The sequence below is a fragment of the Lampetra planeri genome, chromosome 52, assembly GCF_965212315.1.
Source record: "Lampetra planeri chromosome 52, kcLamPlan1.2.h2, whole genome shotgun sequence".
NCBI lineage: Eukaryota > Metazoa > Chordata > Hyperoartia > Petromyzontiformes > Petromyzontidae > Lampetra > Lampetra planeri.
This window is the reverse complement of record NC_136158.1, coordinates 7,280,116-7,298,983: the sequence shown is the minus strand read 5'-3', so window position 1 is coordinate 7,298,983 and position 18,868 is coordinate 7,280,116. Positions and strand designations below refer to the sequence as shown.

The 18,868-nt window shown below is 54.3% G+C and overlaps 1 protein-coding gene across 1 annotated transcript in view; it reads right to left on the bottom strand.

Moving 5' to 3' along the window:
- The window catches only part of LOC144734716 (phospholipase B1, membrane-associated-like), a 33,466-nt gene extending 14,871 nt beyond the window's left edge, over positions 1-18,595 (bottom strand). The window contains exons 1-6 of the mRNA XM_078617045.1: positions 18,347-18,595; positions 11,449-11,519; positions 10,596-10,689; positions 6,222-6,280; positions 4,519-4,586; positions 4,107-4,150 (exon numbers count right to left, since the gene is read on the bottom strand). Of these exons, the coding sequence (XP_078473171.1) occupies positions 4,107-4,150; positions 4,519-4,586; positions 6,222-6,280; positions 10,596-10,689; positions 11,449-11,519; positions 18,347-18,410 (400 nt within the window). The 5' untranslated portion in view covers positions 18,411-18,595. The remainder of the gene's footprint in view (positions 1-4,106; positions 4,151-4,518; positions 4,587-6,221; positions 6,281-10,595; positions 10,690-11,448; positions 11,520-18,346) is intronic.
- Positions 18,596-18,868: the final 273 nt, after the last annotated feature.

Genomic DNA, 18,868 nt, shown 5'->3' with positions numbered 1-18,868 from the left:
GGGGGAGGGGACAGGCAGAGGTCACGGTCAACTAGGGGGGAGGGGACAGGCAGAGTTCACTGTTAACCAGGGGGGGAGGGGACAGGCAGGGGTCACGGTCAACTAGGGGAGGAGGGGACAGGCAGGGGTCACGGTCAACCAGGTGGGGAGGGAACAGGCAGAGGTCACGGTCAACTGGGGGGGGGAGGGGACAGGCAGAGGTCACGGTCAACTAGGGGGGGAGGGGACAGGCAGAGGTCACGGTCAACTAGGGGGGGAGGGGACAGGCAGGGGTCACGGTCAACTAGGGGGGAGGGGACAGGCAGAGGTCACGGTCAACTAGGGGGGGGAGGGGACAGGCAGGGGTCACGGTCATCCAGGGTGGGGAGGGGAGTTAGAGCTCACGGTCACAAACATGTTTTTCGATGTATCTCTTTGAGTCTCTGTTGGTCTCTATGTGTCTTTACTTATCTCTATGAGTCTCTGTGGATATCTATGAGTATGTATGTATATACGAATATGCATCTGTATGTATCTCCATGTATCTGTGTAGTGTCTCCAAAATTACTCACACCGACACGTTGTAACAAGTCACCTGCTTACACTTTATTCACCTATTCTTGCACCAGTTGTAGGCACTCTTATAACTATCTATACGGTCACTTATGTTTAACTTCTCCGCACTCTTTCACCTCACTTATCCTGCACTCAGCAGCTCTGCTCTCACCGACTTCGCACACAGCGTCTCCACACACAGCGTCCTCGCACACAGCGACTCCGCACACAGCGACTCCGCACACAGCATATCCGCACTCAGCGACTCCACACACAGTGTCTTCACACACAGCGTCCTCGCACACAGCATCTTCGCATACAGCATCCTCACACACAGCGTCTCTCAGCGACTCCGCACTCAGCGTCTCCACACTCAGCGTCTTCGCACACAGCGACTCCGCACACAGCGTCTCCACACTCAGCGTCTTTGCACACAGCGACTCCGCACTCAGCGTCTTCACACACAGCGTCTCCACACACAGCGTCTCTCAGCGACTCCGCACTCAGCGTCTCCACACTCAGCGACTCCGCACACAGCGACTCCGCACACAGCGTCTTCACACACAGCGTCTCCACACACAGCGTCTTCACACACAGCGTCTCCACACACAGCGACTTCGCACACAGCGTCTCCACACACAGCATCTCCACACACAGCGTCTTCACACACAGCATCTCTACACTCAGCGTCTTCACACACAGCGCCTTCACACACAGCGTCATCACACACAGCGACTTCGCACACAGACTTCGCACACAGCGACTTAGCACACAGCGACTCCGCACACAGCGACTTCACACACAGCGACTTCGCACACAGCAACTTCGCACACAGCGTCTTCACACAAAGCGACTTCACACACAGCGACTTCGCACACAGCGTCTCCGCACACAGCGACTCCGCACACAGCGTCTCCACACTCAGCGTCTCCGCACTCAGCGACTCCGCACACAGCGTCTCCACACACAGCGACTCCACACACAGCGTCTCCACACACAGCGTCTCCACACACAGCGACTTCGCACACAGGGTCTACACACACAGCGTCTCTGCACTCAGCGACTCCACACACAGCGTCTCCGCACACAGCATCTCCGCACACAGCGACTTCGCACACAGCGTCTTCACACACAGCGTCTCCGCACTCAGCGATTCCGCACACAGCGTCTCCACACACAGCGACTCCACACACAGCGTCTCCACACACAGCGTCTCCACACACAGCGACTTCGCACACAGGGTCTACACACACAGCGTCTCTGCACTCAGCGACTCCACACACAGCGTCTCCGCACACAGCATCTCCGCACTCAGCGACTCCACACACAGTGTCTTCACACACAGCGTCCTCGCACACAGCATCTTCGCATACAGCGTCCTCACACACAGCGTCTCTCAGCGACTCCGCACTCAGCGTCTCCACACTCAGCGTCTTCGCACACAGCGTCTCTCAGCGACTCCGCACTCAGCGTCTCCACACTCAGCGACTCCGCACACAGCGACTCCGCACACAGCGTCTTCACACACAGCGTCTCCACACACAGCGTCTTCACACACAGCGTCTCCACACACAGCGACTTCGCACACAGCGTCTCCACACACAGCATCTCCACACACAGCGTCTTCACACACAGCGTCTCCACACTCAGCGTCTTCACACACAGCGCCTTCATACACAGCGTCATCACACACAGCGACTTCGCACACAGCGACTTCGCACACAGCGACTTCGCACACAGTGTCTCCGCACTCAGCGTCTTCACACACAGTGCCTTCACACACAGCGTCATCGCACACAGCGACTTCGCACACAGCGACTCCGCACACAGCGTCTTCGCACACAGCGACTTCGCACACAGTGACTTCACACACAGCGTCTCCGCACTCAGCGTCTCCGCACTCAGCGACTCCGCACACAGCGTCTCCGCACACAGCGTCTCCGCACACAGCGACTTCGCACACAGCGTCTACACACACAGCGTCTCTGCACTCAGCGACTCCACACACAGCGTCTCCGCACACAGCATCTCCGCACACAGCGACTTCGCACACAGTGTCTCCACACACAGCGTCTTCACACACAGCGTCTCCGCGCACAGCATCTCCACACACAGCGTCCTCACACACAGCGTCTTCGCACACAGCGTCTCCACACACAGCGTCTCACACACAGCGTCTTCACACACAGCGACTCCGCACACAGCGACCTCCCACACAGCGTCATCGCACACAGCGTCTTCACACACAGCGTCTTCACACACAGCGTCTCCGCACACAGCGTCTCGGCGACGACGTGAGGGTTGAGGTCCCATTGACGGCTGAAGCGGCAGCGGTGAGATGTCTTCACTCTTCGTCCCCAGCAACAGCCCTTATATCCCTCTGCAATTTATCCGAGACCTCTCGTCCGTCTCTTTAAGCTCTCTCCCGTCTCCCTGGCAACACCACCGGTCTCAAGGTGCACAACCGGTCGACCCCGTTTGCACCCGCTTCGCTGATTAACAACTGGGGGTTTGTCCGTGCAAACCTCACGTTGCACACGCGCACCTGTTTGCCCTCAGTTGCCCTCGGTTAACTGTGCGCACCGCGTATTTCACTCCTCTACATCTGTATGGGTCTCCATGTATCTGTGTAGTGCCGTAGATGGGCCACGCTTACCGGCAGTGGTAGACGAGGTCCATCTGCAAGGGTGCCCCGTACCGCCAAGGAGGGGGGGGGGGGTTGCAGGGGATCTACGATCCCACACAACGCCACCCCTCGATGGGGACCCCAGACAGCTAATCCCCTCGGCGCCACCAATGGGGGGGGGGGGGGGGCTGCGGGGGATCTGCGATCCCACGCAATGCCACTCTCGATGGGCAAAGGGGCATAAAAGGGGACCTCCCCAGCCGATCGAGACCAGTCGAAGCTCAAGACCCAAGACCAGCCAGCTTAGGACTCTGGACCCCCTCGCCCCACTTGTCCTTGTAAGTGCCGGGACGCTGTGCGGGCCAGTGGTGGGACTCTGGGACTCCCGGCTCTACGTCCTTGTAAGGGCGAGTTCCGTGGAAGCCGGAGTCTAGACCCGCACCTTGGCTGGGTCGGGTCAGGTAGCCTCCCCTAGGGTAATTGTAGCTGGAGGACCCGAGAGCGTAGCCAGTGTCAGGCACGCTAGGAGTAGGCTGTGTCTGTAGGCTGTGTCCCTAGGCTGTGTCCCTAGGCTGTGCCCCTAGGCTGTAACAGAGTATCATGACTGTTGGGGTGTTGTATCGTAATGAAAAAGTTACCTCTACAAGTGTCTCCATACCCATTACATCTGTATGGGTCTCCATTAGTCTCGATGTGTCTCTCCGTATCGTTATGGGTCTCTACTGGTTTACCGCACGCTCCATAGTTTGGCTTGCGTGGCCACACTTGCAATGTTGTGTGGCTCGTCTTTAATTTAGTTTTGAGTCCACGGAAACTTGGCACAGCAGACAAGCAAGTAGCAATCGGGAACAGAAGCAGGAGAACAACAAACAACAACAACTGAGTAGAGATCATAGCTGAAGCGAGAGCGTATGAGGCGAGTGGTCAGCAGCGAGGAGGAACTCACTCGGCAGGGTGATGGCCGTCTCAAAGGTCTCCCATCCGCCGATGCTGCAAGACAAAGAGCACGTGGGTGGAGACGTGTTGAGCGCAAGCCCAGCCACCGCATAGCCCCAACCACATTTTGTTTGGCCGGATATAAATTTAAAACGAATAAACTATGATTGTATTTGACAATAGGTTTTCCCCCTTTTTTCTGGCAACAAAACAGGTGTTAAGATGTTAAACACCAAACTGAAACCTTTCACAAGGAATCGTGTCTGCATTAACCACACCGACACGTTGTAACATCTCAGTCAGTCAACCCACGGCACCTGCAGGGTCTGCCATCAGCGAGCCTTCGACACTTCACGCAGGCCTCAAGGTGCACCTAGCTTGGCACAAGCGCCGCGAACTGCGGCTGTTGGTGGTCTGCTCACCTGAACGCACGCTCCCTGTGCTCCTTCATCAGAGTAAGCACCCCCGTGCCCTGCATTCCAAACCCCGCCTGCACACGCACACCAACACCTCGTCATCACCACCTCGTCGCTCACATCACCATTCAATCACTCACCTCGTCACTCGTATAGTAGTTTGGCGAGCATGTCCCGATGAAGTGGGTGCCGTGTGTGCGGCGTGATGATGTGGACGGTGGCTGCGATAATGATTATGATGATGTGTGTGGATGTGATGTTTCGTGGTGATGTATGGTGATGATATGTGTGGATGTAATGATGTGTGATGATGTATGGTGATGATGTGTGTGGGTGTGATGTTTTGTGGTGATGTATGGTGATGATGTGTGTGAATGTGATGTCAAATTTTCCCCTCCCTCGACTGCCCATGAGTGATGGGGCAGTTGTGGAGAGAGTGGAGAGTTTCCCGTACCTGGGCAGTGTGCTTATGACCAGCTCCGGTTTGATAGCTGAGGTCTCACTCCAAATCAGTCGTGCGGCATTATCGTTTCATCGGCTGCGTAACGCTGTGTGGAAGCTATCTTTCGCTCCATACTAAGCTCCTGGTTGTCTCGGCCACAGTTATACCCTCTATTCTCTCTGCTTGCGAAACGTGAAACATCTGCGCTGGTGTGAAACAATCAGGCTGGCCTGCCTACGATCCATCCTGGATCCAGACTGGAATGTGTGAGGAGTTCACAAATCCTTGAAAGATCTGGACACAGTCCCATCAATGAGCTCCTCCGGCAAGCGAGGCTGCGTGGCTGGGTCATTTAGCCCTCAAGCCCAGCCACCGCATGCCCAAGCAGATTCTCTTTGGCCGCATAGAGGGGGTTAAATGGGCGCAGTACGGGCTGGAGAAGAAATGGAGCTGAGTGGACTTGCCGATGACTGGTACCAGCAGTGTCAAGATCGGCCTATATGGAGGAGGCTCGTGAAGGACGCTGCTGGGCAGTTGGTGGAAGTCGCCCTCCAACAACAACGGAGGGCGGAGGAGCGACGCTCACAACAACGAGCGGAGCACCGAGTGGCTAAAGCACAGCAAGTTGGCACGGTAGGGGGCACAGGTGGTGCATCAGCCAGTCAACTCAGTCAGCCAAACCATGGCACCTGGGTCTGTCCTATGACCGCCTGTCAGCGAGCACTCGACAACTCATGTGGCCTCAAAGTGCACCTAGCCTGGCAGAAGCACCGTGGTGACGTCACCACCACTTCATGGTGAATGTGGTGATGTGTGTGGATGTGATGATTATGTGTGTGGAAATGATGATGATGTGTGTGGATATAATGATGATGTGTGTGGATGTGATGTGATGATGATATATGTGGATTTGATGATGTGTGTGGATGTGATCATGTGTGTGGATGTGATGATGTGTGTGGATGTGATGATGTGTGTGGATGTGATGATGTGTGTGGATGTGATCATGTGTGTGGATGTGATGATGTGTGTGGATGTGATGATGACGTGATGGTGATGTGTGTGGATATGATGATGATGTGTATGGATGTGATGATGTGTGTGGATGGGATGATGTGATTATGATGTGCTGATGTGATAATGATGTGATGATGATTTGATGATGTAATGATGATGTGATGATGTGATGACGTATTTGGATGTGATAATGATGTGATGATGACGATTTGATGATGATGTGATGATGTGTGTGGATGTGATTCGTTACCGTGAGAGAGTCGCCCAGAGCTGCGACGACGTTAATGTCGGACGGCCTGAGGCTGTGAACTGTAACGAAGACAAAGATCGTACTCTTTGGTTGTTTCGGTAAAGTCACGTCGGTATAAAATAAAATAAATCACGACGTTTCGGGCGCAACACAAGCGTCCGTCATCAGGTGGGAAAGCATAGTCTGCTGCTGAGGCAGACTGTTTTAAAATGTTTGAAATGGGTGTAGCCCAAGGGTCCTAAAGAAGTGGCCGGGCGAGTGATGTTAATGTGAGAAATTAGCATGTAACTGTAGAAAAGGAGGAGAGCGACGAGGGCACGGAAGTGGCTATGTTAATGTGAGAGATTAGCATGCAATAATAGCTGACATAGGCAGTTAAGACTTTACCTGGTTAATAACGTACTTCCAATGATTGCTTAGTTTGTACCCATCCTCTCGGTTGAAGTTGTGTCTGTGTTTATATATCTGGATGGCTTCATGAACAAATCTCTGAAGGTAGTCGGTAAGTTTGCAGAGTACATCTGTCTTGGAAAAATCTATTTCGTGTGAGCCCACAGCGTTCAAACAATGATCGGCAACGGCAGAGGTATTGGTATTCATATTCTCAGGTTTTTTTTTTGATGCAGCTAATTCGGCTGTGACGGTCCCACCTGATGAAGGAGACTTGTGTTGCCTCCGAAACGTCGTGAATTTTATTTTTGTTTTGTTTTATTTTACTTTCATTAATTTTAATGTTTTTTTTTTTACCTACGTGACTTTACCGAAAAAAACCTGAGAATATGAATCATTGCAGTCACGAAAGCTTCAAATCTAGAAAGAGGTATTGGTCCTACCGTGTTTCAGATCTGCCTTGTGTTCACGAACGCGGTCCGAGACAAAGATCCCCCATGTAACCCACGCAGGCTGTTGGAGCAAGTGGTGTTAGCGAGCACCTATTGTGTGTGAGTCTATGAGTCTCTGTGTGAGTATGGACCTCTGTCTGAGTCTCTGTGTGAGACTAAGGGTCTCTGTGTGAGTCTATGGGTCTCTGTGTGAGACTAAGGGTCTCTGTGTGAGTCTATGGGTCTCTGTGTGAGACAAAGGGTCTCTGTGTGAGTCTATGGGTCTCTGTGTGAGACTAAGGGTCTCTGTGTGAGTCTATGGGTCTCTGTGTGAGTCTATGGGTCTCTGTGTGAGTCTATGGGTCTCTGTGTGAGTGTATGGGTCTCTGTGTGAGACTAAGGGTCTCTGTGTGAGTCTATGGGTCTCTGTGTGAGTCTATGGGTCTCTGTGTGAGACTATGGGTCCAGCAAAACAAGCACCTACCGCCTCGTTTGTGCTGGACGTTAACACTGTGGTGAGCAGTGCCATGGGGGGAGGGCCAATATCGATTTGCCATTCTCCTCATGGCGTTTGTAGCCACCATAGCAGCCAAATGGGGGCTCGGGACGGGTGCGATGGGCTGGTAACCCCTCCACCTTCAAATAAATTACCAAGATATCGCAGAAGCTTGTGCCGGAGGCCCCGGGGGGACAGGCATCGATGCCGTCTCCTGACCACACCCAATTTGGCAGAGACAGGAGACTGAATCTTTACCCTCGGGGTTCACTGTGGAGGAGAAGTTGTCACTTCTCTGTCGGGAACTCTGTGGTATTCAGGAGGTCCGGTGGACCGGCTCTGGCTCCTGCCACCATGAGGGGTGGACAGTCCTCTTCTCGGGGCAGGAGACTGCCAAACAACAGGGAGTGGCTCTTCTTCTAAACAAAAAAATGAAGGGGGCGTGGGAGTGTGGCGGTGAGGTGTGGGAAGCTGTAAGCCCCAGGATACTTTGGGCTCGCCTTCCCATCAACCAGAGGCGAGGAGTGGTGGTCATGGTTACTTCTGCCCCCACCGAAGATGAACATCAGTGGAGGGATGCAGGCAAGGGCCGATGAGTCATATGCCTTTTATGACTTCCTGTCACAGGTGCTAGCTAAAGTGGCCCCTCGGGATAGAGTCATCCTGTTGGGTGACTTTAAAGCCCGAGTTGGTCATGATGCTGGCAACTGGTCTGGAGTGATTGGAAGGCATGGCCCAAATTAGCTCAATAACAACGGTAGGAGGCTGCTAGACTTTTGTGCAGCCCATGGGCTTGTAATTACCAATACGTTGTTCCGGCATCGGCGCATCCACACAACATCATGGATGCATGCCGGGTCCAAGCAAGAACATCTGCTGGACTATATAGTGATGAGGGGCCGTGTCCTTGGCACCAGGACCTACCGTGGAGCTGATCTGCCCACTGACCATCGACTTGTCATCTGTAAGATGCGCCTGCCATTCTTCCACTCCGGTGGTGGATGAACACCTTCAAACCCATAGTGGCCTTGTCTCAGCTAGCTGATGAAAGTTGCAAGCACGAATTTCATTATCGCTTGCAGCTGAGATTGGCATTGTCCCCCATTCCTCCTGATGTCGAGGGTAAATGGGCGTGTGGAATCCTGAGGGAGGGTGGTGTTTGTGCACAGACAGCCTTACATGACATCATAATAACAGTCTGGATCACTGGACGGGTTCAGCAGGATTGGAAGGATGCCCTGGTGGTCCCCCTCTTTAAGAAGGGGGACCGCACAGACTGTAATAACTACAGGGGCATCTCACTCCTCGGTGTGCCAGAAAAGGTCCTGGCAAGGATTATTCAAAATCGCCTTGCCAGGCACGCTGAGAAGAGGCTTGCGGAGCCCCAATGTGGTTTCAGGAAAGGGCGGTCCTGAAAAGATGCTATCAGTAGGCCTGGGTTCTGGGTGGTTATTCGTGCTTTCGAAGTCCCTGACTCTATGCTTACGATCATTAAGTACCTTCATGATGGTGAGTGGGCCCAGGTAAAACTACGTGGCCTGGGAGTTGGAGCCATTCCCTTGTCACCTTGGAGTGCGACAGGGATGTCCTCTGGCTCCCAGATTATTTAACATCGATTTCGACCATGTAGTTCGTGAAGCCTTCGATGACTGTACCAGAGGAATTTCCATCTGGTACAGATGCAATGGGAGGCTGATCAATGCCCGGGTGTGGTCAAGGGATGGCTCCCTATTGGTCAAAAATGTTACATATGCCGATGATCTGGTAATTGCTGCTCACTCAGACGAGGAGTCGGAGCTGCTGAACCTGGAGCGTGCCACTAAGAGGTGGGGCCTTACCATCAGCCCCACCAAAACTAAGCACCTGCCTGGGTATTTTGCACCATCAGACACTCCATCTCCGCAACTCCCTATTGGTGATGGGGCAGTAGTGGAGAGAGTGGAGAGTCCCATACCTGGGCAGTGTGCTCATGACCGGTTCTGGTTTGACAGCAGAGGTCTCACTCCGAATAAGTCGAGCAGCATTATCTTTTCATCAGTTGCGTAACGTTGTGTGGAAGCTACCTGGTCTGTTGTTCCACATGCAGTTTCAGGTCTTCTCGGCCACAGTCATGGCCTCCCTTCTCTTCGCCAGTTAGAAACATTTAGGCTGGCCTGCCTACGATCCATCCTGGGTTTAACCAGGCTGGATTGTGTGAGGAGCTCACAAATCCTTGAAAGATCTGGACAAAGTCTCATCGGTGAGCTCCTCCGGCAGGCAAGGCTGCGTTGGCTGGGTCATGTAGCCCGCATAGCCAGCCATCGGATGCTTAAACAGCTTTTGTTCGGCCAGATAGAGGGGGCTAAATGAGTGCGACACGGGCTAGAGAAAAGATGGAGTGATGTAGTACAGGAGGACGTGGAGCTGAGTGGACTTGCCGATAACTGGTACCAATGGTGTTAAGATCGGCTTCTGTGGAGGAGCCTTGTGAAGGACGCTGCTATTGGCAAGTTGGAGCGAGTCGCCCTCCAGCAACAACGGAGGGCAGGGGAATGACGCTCACAACAATGAGCGTAGCGCCGGGTGGCTAATGCATGGCAAGTTGGCACAGTAGGGGGTACAGGTGGTGCATCAGCCAGTCATCTCAGTCAGTAGACCTGTGGAATCAGGGTCTGCCCCGTGACCTCCTGCCAGTGGGCATTCGACACTTCACGTGGCCTCAACGTGCACATAGCCAGGCACAAGCGCTGTGGTGACGTCACCACCACTTAGTGGCGAATGGCGGTTGTTCTTGTTGTGTGACTCTATGGGCCTCTGTGTGAGTCTCTGTGTGAGTCTACGGGTCTCTGTGTGAGTTTATTGGTCTCTGTGTGAGTCTATGGGTCTCTGTGTGAGTCTATGGGTCTCTGTGTCGGTCTTTGGGTCTTTGTGTGAGTCTATGGGTCTCTGTGTGAGTCTATGGGTCTCTGTGTAAGTCTATGGGTCTCTGTGTGGGTCTTTGGGTCTCAGTGTGAGTCTACGGGTCTCTATGCTCAACGTCTACAACCCCTAAATGTCTCTTCGGTCCCATGGGGGCACCTGATGTGGGACGGGAAGCGGAGGGCGCCAGCGCTCGACACGGGAACACGTTCTTGGGCGACTCAGCTCTGGGGTCAGGAACCAGGTCCTCCTCCTGGGTCACGGGGTCACACACACAAGGGTCCCGTTGTCACACACAAGGTTCACGGAATCACAGCGGGTCACACAGGGGTTACACAGGGTCAGACACACAAGGGTCAGGGTGTCACACAAAAGGGTTATGGGGCCACAACGGGTCACACGGTCATGCAGGGTCACACACAAGGTTCACGGGATCACAGTGGGTCACACATAGGGGTCACGCAGGGTCCGACACACAAGGGTCAGGGTGTCACACAAAAGGGATATGGGGCCACAACGGGTCACACGGTCATGCAGGGTCACACACAAGGTTCACGGGATCACAGTGGGTCACACATAGGGGTCACGCAGGGTCCGACACACAAGGGTCAGGGTGTCACACAAAAGGGATATGGGGCCACAACGGGTCACACGGTCATGCAGGGTCACACACAAGGTTCACGGGATCACAGTGGGTCACACATAGGGGTCACGCAGGGTCCGACACACAAGGGTCAGGTTGTCACACAAAAGGGATATGGGGCCACAACGGGTCACACAGGGGTCACGCAGGGTCACACACACGGGTCACGGGGTCACTGGGTCACACCGAGGGGTCATGCAGGGTCACAGGAGTCCCAAGGGGTGACCCAGGAGGCAGTGGTGAGGCGGACAAGGTGAGTTAGGGGTAAAGGAAGTGGCGAGGAGCTCTACGTAGTGGTGAGGAGTGGTGAGGAGTGGTGAGAAGAGGAGAGGAGTAGAGAGGAATAGTGAGGAGTGGTGAGGATCTCACCAGCCCCAGCTGTGAGAGTCTCAGGATTTCATTAAATGCCTCCTGGTAGGAGCGCGACTCCGCACCGACACCTGCGGGGTCACAGTGGGGTCACGGTAGGGTGACAGGAGTCACAGTGGGGTCACGGTAGGGTGACAATGGTCACAGTGGGGTTACGGTGAGGTGACAGGGGTGTGTGTCCGCATGTGTATGTGTGTGGGGAGCGGTGGCGCAGCGGTTATGGATAATCTGAACCGGTTCTTGGCCTCTCATAGATCGACTCGACTTGAAATAAGTAATCGGTGTGGTTTGTAAACATCGGCATTGGGAAGACAAAGGCGGCCGGGCGTGGTGCTGGCCACCCATCAACTCGTGTACTGCGCCGGCTTTCATAGGTGCTCACTAACAGCACCTGCCCCAACAGTTTGTTGAAGGCTACACAGGTGGTCTTTGTCTTGTGGTACCCGATTGTGTCTGTGGGTGTCTCTAAACATCTACATGACAAGTACTTTCTGACTGTTATAACCATCACTCGCTGTAGGGGTGCGTTCAGCATTCATGGGGGACTCATTGGGGGGCTGAATACTCCACAGTTGTTTATCTCCACCGTTTCCAATGTGCGCGTGTTTTAAGCCCAGAGGAAACCCACGCAAAACAGGGAGAGAGAATACAAACTCCACGCACACACTCACAAAGACAAAGATCCCCCGTATAACCTGAACAGACTGTTGGGGGCAAATTATGTTAGTGAGCAGCACCTTTGAAGGCGGGCACGGCACACACGCTCACTCACACTGCAGAGCAGGGGGAGAACATTCAAACTACACGCGGAAAGGCGCTCTAGTCGGGTATTGAACTCAGGTGCGAGTGTCTCCACTGTGCCACCACCGCCACCCGGCAGTCGAGCCCGAGGTGAGAAGTTTCCCAGCAGCGACTCTCACAGCTCTCACTCACTCAGGGTCAGGGCTATAGGCTGGGGTCAGGGCTATGGGTTGGGGTCAAGACTATGGATTGGGGTCAGGGCTATGGGTTGGGGTCAGGGATTTGGGTTGGGGTCAAGGCTATGGGTTTGGGTCAGGGCTATGGGTTGGGGTCAAGACTATGGATTGGGGTCAGGGCTATGGGTTGGGGTCAGGGCTATGGGTTGGGGTCAGGGTTTTGGGTTGGGGTCAGGGCTTTGGGTCGAGGTAAGGGCTTTGGGTTGGGGTCAGGGCTTTGGGTTGGGGTCAGGGCTTTGAGTTGGGGTCAGGGTTTTGGGGTCAGGGCTTTGGTTTAGGGTCAGGGTTTTGGGTTGGAATCAAGGCTTTGGGTTGGGTCAGGGATATGGGTTGGGGTCAGGGCTATGGGTTGGGGTCAGGGTTTTGGGTTGGGGTCAGGACTACAGATTGGGGTCAGGGCTATGTGCTGGGGTCAGGGCTATGGGTTGGGGTCAGGGCTATGGGTTGGGGTCAGGGCTATGGGTAGGGGTCAGGGCTATGGGTTGGGGTCAGAGCTTTGGGTTGGGGTCAGGGCTATGGATTGGAGTCAGGGCTATGGATTGGGGTCAGGGCTATGGATTGGAGTCAGGGCTATGGATTGGGGTCAGGGCTATGGATTGGAGTCAGGGCTATGGGTTGGGGTCAGGGCTTTGGGTTGGGGTCAGGGCTATGGGTTGGGGTCAGGGCTATGGCTTGAGGTCAGGGCTTTGGGTTGAGGTCAGGGCTATGGGTGGGGTAAGGGCTATGGGTTGGGGTCAGGGCTTTGGGTTGGGGTCAGGGCTTTGGGTTGGGGTCAGGGCTATGGGTTGGGGTAAGGGCTATGGGTTGGGGTCAGGGCTTTGGGTTGGGGTCAGGGCTATGGGTCGGGTCAGGGCTATGGGTTGGGGTCAGGGCTATGGGTTGGGATCAGGGCTATGGGTTGGGGTCAGGGCTATGGGTTGGGGTCAGGGCTATGGGTTGGGGTCAGGGCTTTGGGTTGAGGTCAGGGCTATGGGTTGGGGTCAGGGCTATGGTTGGGGTCAGGGCTTTGGGTTGGCGTAAGGGCTTTGGGTTGGGGTCAGGGTTTTGGGTTGGGGTCAAGGCTTTGGGTTGGGGTTAGGGCTATGGGTTGGGGTCAGGGCTATGGGTTGAGGTCAGGGCTATGGGTTAGGGTCAGAGCTATGGGTTGGGGTCAGGGTTTTGGGTTGGCGTAAGGGCTTTGGGTTGGGGTCAGGGCTATGGGTTGGGGTCAGGGCTTTGGGTTGGGGTCAGAGCTATGAATTAATGATGCAGCTATGGGTCAGGGCTGCGTGAGCGCTATGACTGCGGGTTCAGTCTTACGACTGCGGGCTGCGTGCTCGTGAACTCTGTCTAAGATCTAGGCTGTGGGTGAGCGTTAGGGCTATTCGTTAGAGGTGAGTGCGAGTGGTAGGGGTGAGTATTAGTGCTATGGGTGAGGAGTGTGAGTCTTGGTGGTGAGTGCTAGGGGTGAGTGTTAGGGGTGAGTGTTCGTGGTGATTGTTTGTGGTGAGTGCTGGTGGTGAGTGATAGTAGTGAGTGATGGCGGTGAGTGATAGTGGTGAGTGATGGTGGTGAGTGATGGTGGTGAGTGATGGTGGTGAGTGTTGGTGGTGAGTGATGGTGGTGAGTGTTGGTGGTGAGTAATGGTGGTGAGTGTTGGTGGTGAGTAATGGTGGTGAGTGTTGGTGGTGAGTAATGGTGGTGAGTGATGGTGGTGAGTGATGGTGGTGAGTGATGGTGGTGAGTGATGGTGGTGAGTGTTGGTGGTGAGTAATGGTGGTGAGTGTTGGTGGTGAGTAATGGTGGTGAGTGTTGGTGGTGAGTAATGGTGGTGAGTGTTGGTGGTGAGTGATGGTGAGTGATGGTGGTGAGTGATGGTGGTGAGTGATGGTGGTGAGTGTTGGTGGTGAGTGATGGTGGTGAGTGATGGTGGTGAGTGATGGTGGTGAGTGATAGTGGTGAGTGTTGGTGGTGAGTGATGGTGGTGAGTGATGGTGGTGAGTGATGGTGGTGAGTGATAGTGGTGAGTGTTGGTGGTGAGTGATGGTGGTGAGTGATGGTGGTGAGTGTTGGTGGTGAGTGATAGTGGTGAGTGTTGGTGGTGAGTGATGGTGGTGAGTGATGGTGGTGAGTGATGGTGGTGAGTGATGGTGGTGAGTGATGGTGAGTGATGGTGGTGAGTGATGGTGGTGAGTGATGGTGGTGAGTGATGGTGGTGAGTGATGGTGAGTGATGGTGGTGAGTGTTGGTGGTGAGTGATGGTGGTGAGTGATGGTGGTGAGTGATAGTGGTGATTGATAGTGGTGAGTGATGGTGGTGAGTGATGGTGAGTGATGGTGGTGAGTGATGGTGGTGAGTGATGGTGGTGAGTGATGGTGGTGAGTGATAGTGGTGAGTGATGGTGGTGAGTGATGGTGGTGAGTGATGGTGGTGAGTGATGGTGGTGAGTGTTGGTGGTGAGTGATGGTGGTGAGTGATGGTGGTGAGTGATGGTGGTGAGTGATGGTGGTGAGTGATGGTGAGTGATGGTGGTGAGTGATGGTGGTGAGTGATGGTGGTGAGTGTTGGTGGTGAGTGGTGGTGGTGAGTGTTGGTGGTGAGTGATGGTGGTGAGTGTTGGTGGTGAGTGATGGTGGTGAGTGTTGGTGGTGAGTGATGGTGGTGAGTGATGGTGGTGAGTGATGGTGGTGAGTGATGGTGGTGAGTGATGGTGGTGAGTGATGGTGGTGAGTGATGGTGGTGAGTGTTGGTGGTGAGTGGTGGTGGTGAGTGTTGGTGGTGAGTGATGGTGGTGAGTGTTGGTGGTGAGTGATGGTGGTGAGTGTTGGTGGTGAGTGATGGTGGTGAGTGATGGTGGTGAGTGATGGTGGTGAGTGATGGTGGTGAGTGATGGTGGTGAGTGTTGGTGGTGAGTGGTGGTGGTGAGTGTTGATGGTGAGTGATGGTGGTGAGTGTTGGTGGTGAGTGATGGTGGTGAGTGTTGGTGGTGAGTGATGGTGGTGAGTAATGGTGGTGAGTGTTGGTGGTGAGTAATGGTGGTGAGTGTTGGTGGTGAGTGATGGTGGTGAGTGTTGGTGGTGAGTGGTGGTGGTGAGTGTTGGTGGTGAGTGATGGTGGTGAGTGATGGTGGTGAGTGATGGTGGTGAGTGATGGTGGTGAGTAATGGTGGTGAGTGATGGTGGTGAGTGATGGTGGTGAGTGATGGTGGTGAGTGATAGTGGTGAGTGTTGGTGGTGAGTGTTGGTGGTGAGTGATGGTGGTGAGTGATGGTGGTGAGTGTTGGTGGTGAGTGATGGTGGTGAGTGATGGTGGTGAGTGTTGGTGGTGAGTGATGGTGGTGAGTGATAGTGGTGAGTGTTGGTGGTGAGTGATGGTGGTGAGTGTTGGTGGTGAGTGTTGGTGGTGAGTGATGGTGGTGAGTGATGGTGGTGAGTGATGGTGGTGAGTGATGGTGGTGAGTGATGGTGGTGAGTGATAGTGGTGAGTGTTGGTGGTGAGTGTTGGTGGTGAGTGATGGTGGTGAGTAATGGTGGTGAGTGTTGGTGGTGAGTAATGGTGGTGAGTGATGGTGGTGAGTGATGGTGGTGAGTGTTGGTGGTGAGTGTTGGTGGTGAGTGATAGTGGTGAGTGTTGGTGGTGAGTGTTGGTGGTGAGTGATGGTGGTGAGTGATGGTGGTGAGTGATGGTGGTGAGTGATAGTGGTGAGTGTTGGTGATGAGTGTTGGTGGTGAGTGTTGGTGGTGAGTAATGGTGGTGAGTGATGGTGGTGAGTGATGGTGGTGAGTGTTGGTGGTGAGTGTTGGTGGTGAGTGATAGTGGTGAGTGTTGGTGGTGAGTGTTGGTGGTGAGTGATGGTGGTGAGTGATGGTGGTGAGTGATGGTGGTGAGTGATAGTGGTGAGTGTTGGTGGTGAGTGTTGGTGGTGAGTGATGGTGGTGAGTGTTGGTGGTGAGTGATGGTGGTGAGTGATGGTGGTGATTGTTGGTGGTGAGTGATGGTGGTGAGTGATGGTGAGTGATGGTGGTGAGTGTTGGTGGTAAGTGATGGTGGTGAGTGATGGTGGTGAGTGATGGTGAGTGATGGTGGTGAGTGTTGGTGGTAAGTGATGGTGGTGAGTGATGGTGGTGAGTGTTGGTGGTGAGTGTTGGTGGTGAGTGATGGTGAGTGATGGTGGTGATTGTTGGTGGTGAGTGATGGTGGTGAGTGATGGTGGTGAGTGATGGTGAGTGATGGTGGTGAGTGTTGGTGGTAAGTGATGGTGGTGAGTGATGGTGGTGAGTGTTGGTGGTGAGTGTTGGTGGTGAGTGATGGTGAGTGATGGTGGTGAGTGATGGTGAGTGATGGTGGTGAGTGTTGGTGGTAAGTGATGGTGGTGAGTGATAGTGGTGAGTGTTGGTGGTGAGTGTTGGTGGTGAGTGATGGTGGTGAGTGATGGTGGTGAGTGTTGGTGGTGAGTGATGGTGAGTGATGGTGGTGAGTGATGGTGGTGAGTGATGGTGGTGAGTGTTGGTGGTGAGTGATGGTGGTGAGTGATGGTGGTGAGTGATGGTGGTAAGTGATGGTGGTGAGTGTTGGTGGTGAGTGATGGTGGTGAATGATGGTGGTGAGTGTTGGTGGTGAGTGTTGGTGGTGAGTGATGGTGGTGAGTGATGGTGGTGAGTGATGGTGGTGAGTGTTGGTGGTGAGTGATGGTGAGTGATGGTGGTGAGTGATGGTGGTGAGTGATGGTGGTGAGTGATGGTGAGTGATGGTGGTGAGTGATGGTGGTGAGTGATGGTGGTGAGTGTTGGTGGTGAGTGATGGTGAGTGTTGGTGGTGAGTGATGGTGGTGAGTGATGGTGGTGAGTGTTGGTGGTGAGTGATGGTGAGTGATGGTGGTGAGTGATGGTGAGTGATAGTGGTGAGTGTTGGTGCTGAGTGATGGTGAGTGATGGTGGTGAGTGATGGTGGTGAGTGATGGTGGTGAGTGATGGTGGTGAGTGATGGTGGTGAGTGTTGGTGGTGAGTGATGGTGAGTGATGGTGGTGATTGTTGGTGGTGAGTGTTGGTGGTGAGTGATGGTGGTGAGTGATGGTGAGTGATGGTGGTGAGTGATGGTGGTGAGTGATGGTGGTGAGTGATGGTGAGTGATGGTGGTGAGTGATGGTGGTGAGTGATGGTGGTGAGTGATGGTGGTGAGTGATGGTGAGTGATGGTGGTGAGTGATGGTGGTAAGTGATGGTGGTGAGTGTTGGTGGTGAGTGATGGTGGTGAGTGATGGTGGTGAGTGTTGGTGGTGAGTGACAGAGGTGGGACAAAGTCATTGTTATGCAAGTCACAAGTAAGTCTCAAGTCTTTGCTCTCGAGTCCCGAGTCAAGTCGAGTCAAAGATGAGGCAAGTCCAAGTCGAGTCTGAAGTCATCAAAATCATGACTCGAGTCTGACTCGAGTCCAAGTCGCATGACTCGAGTCCACACCTCTGGTGAGTGATGGTGAGTGATGGTGGTGAGTGATGGTGGTGAGTGTTGGTGGTGAGTGATGGTGAGTGATGGTGGTGAGTGATGGTGGTGAGTGATGGTGGTGAGTGATGGTGGTGAGTGTTGGTGGTGAGTGATGGTGGTGAGTGATGGTGGTGAGTGATGGTGGTGAGTGATGGTGGTGAGTGATGGTGGTGAGTGTTGGTGGTGAGTGATGGTGGTGAGTGTTGGTGGTGAGTGATGGTGAGTGATGGTGGTGAGTGATGGTGGTGAGTGATGGTGGTGAGTGATGGTGGTAAGTGATGGTGGTGAGTGTTGGTGGTGAGTGATGGTGGTGAGTGATGGTGGTGAGTGTTGGTGGTGAGTGGTGGTGAGTGATGGTGGTGAGTGATGGTGGTGAGTGATGGTGGTGAGTGATGGTGAGTGATGGTGGTGAGTGATGGTGGTGAGTGATGGTGGTGAGTGATGGTGGTGAGTGGACTGCACCTGGTGGCAGGAGGCAGCAGCAGGCGGCGACCGCCACGAGGCGCCAGCCGAGACTCCGCTCCATCTCCTCAGAGTGTGAGGGTGAGAGTGTGAGGGAGAGTGTGAGAGTGAGGGTGAGAGTGTGAGGGTGAGTGTGAGAGGGTGAGGGTGAGTGTGAGAGTGAGGGTGAGTGTGTGAGGGTGAGGGTGAGTGAGGGTGAGAGTGTGAGGGTGAGTGTGAGGGTGTGAGGGTGAGCCTGTGTGTGTTTGCGCGTCTTAAGTAGCAGTCCCCGGGGTGCCCCCTCCCCCCCGGGCTGTTATCTCTGCGATCTCGCGTGGAGATTCACGCGACGAGGCGCAAAGTTCACGCCGCCGGCGCGACCCCCCCAGTGGCCCCCAGCGACCCCCCCAGTGGCCCCCAGCGCCACCGCCGCCGACCCCCGGGTGATGAGGGGTGAAAAGGGGTGATTAGAGGGGTGATGAGGGGTGATTAGAGGGGTGATGAGGGGTGATGAGAGGGGTGAAGAGGGGTGATGAGAGGGGT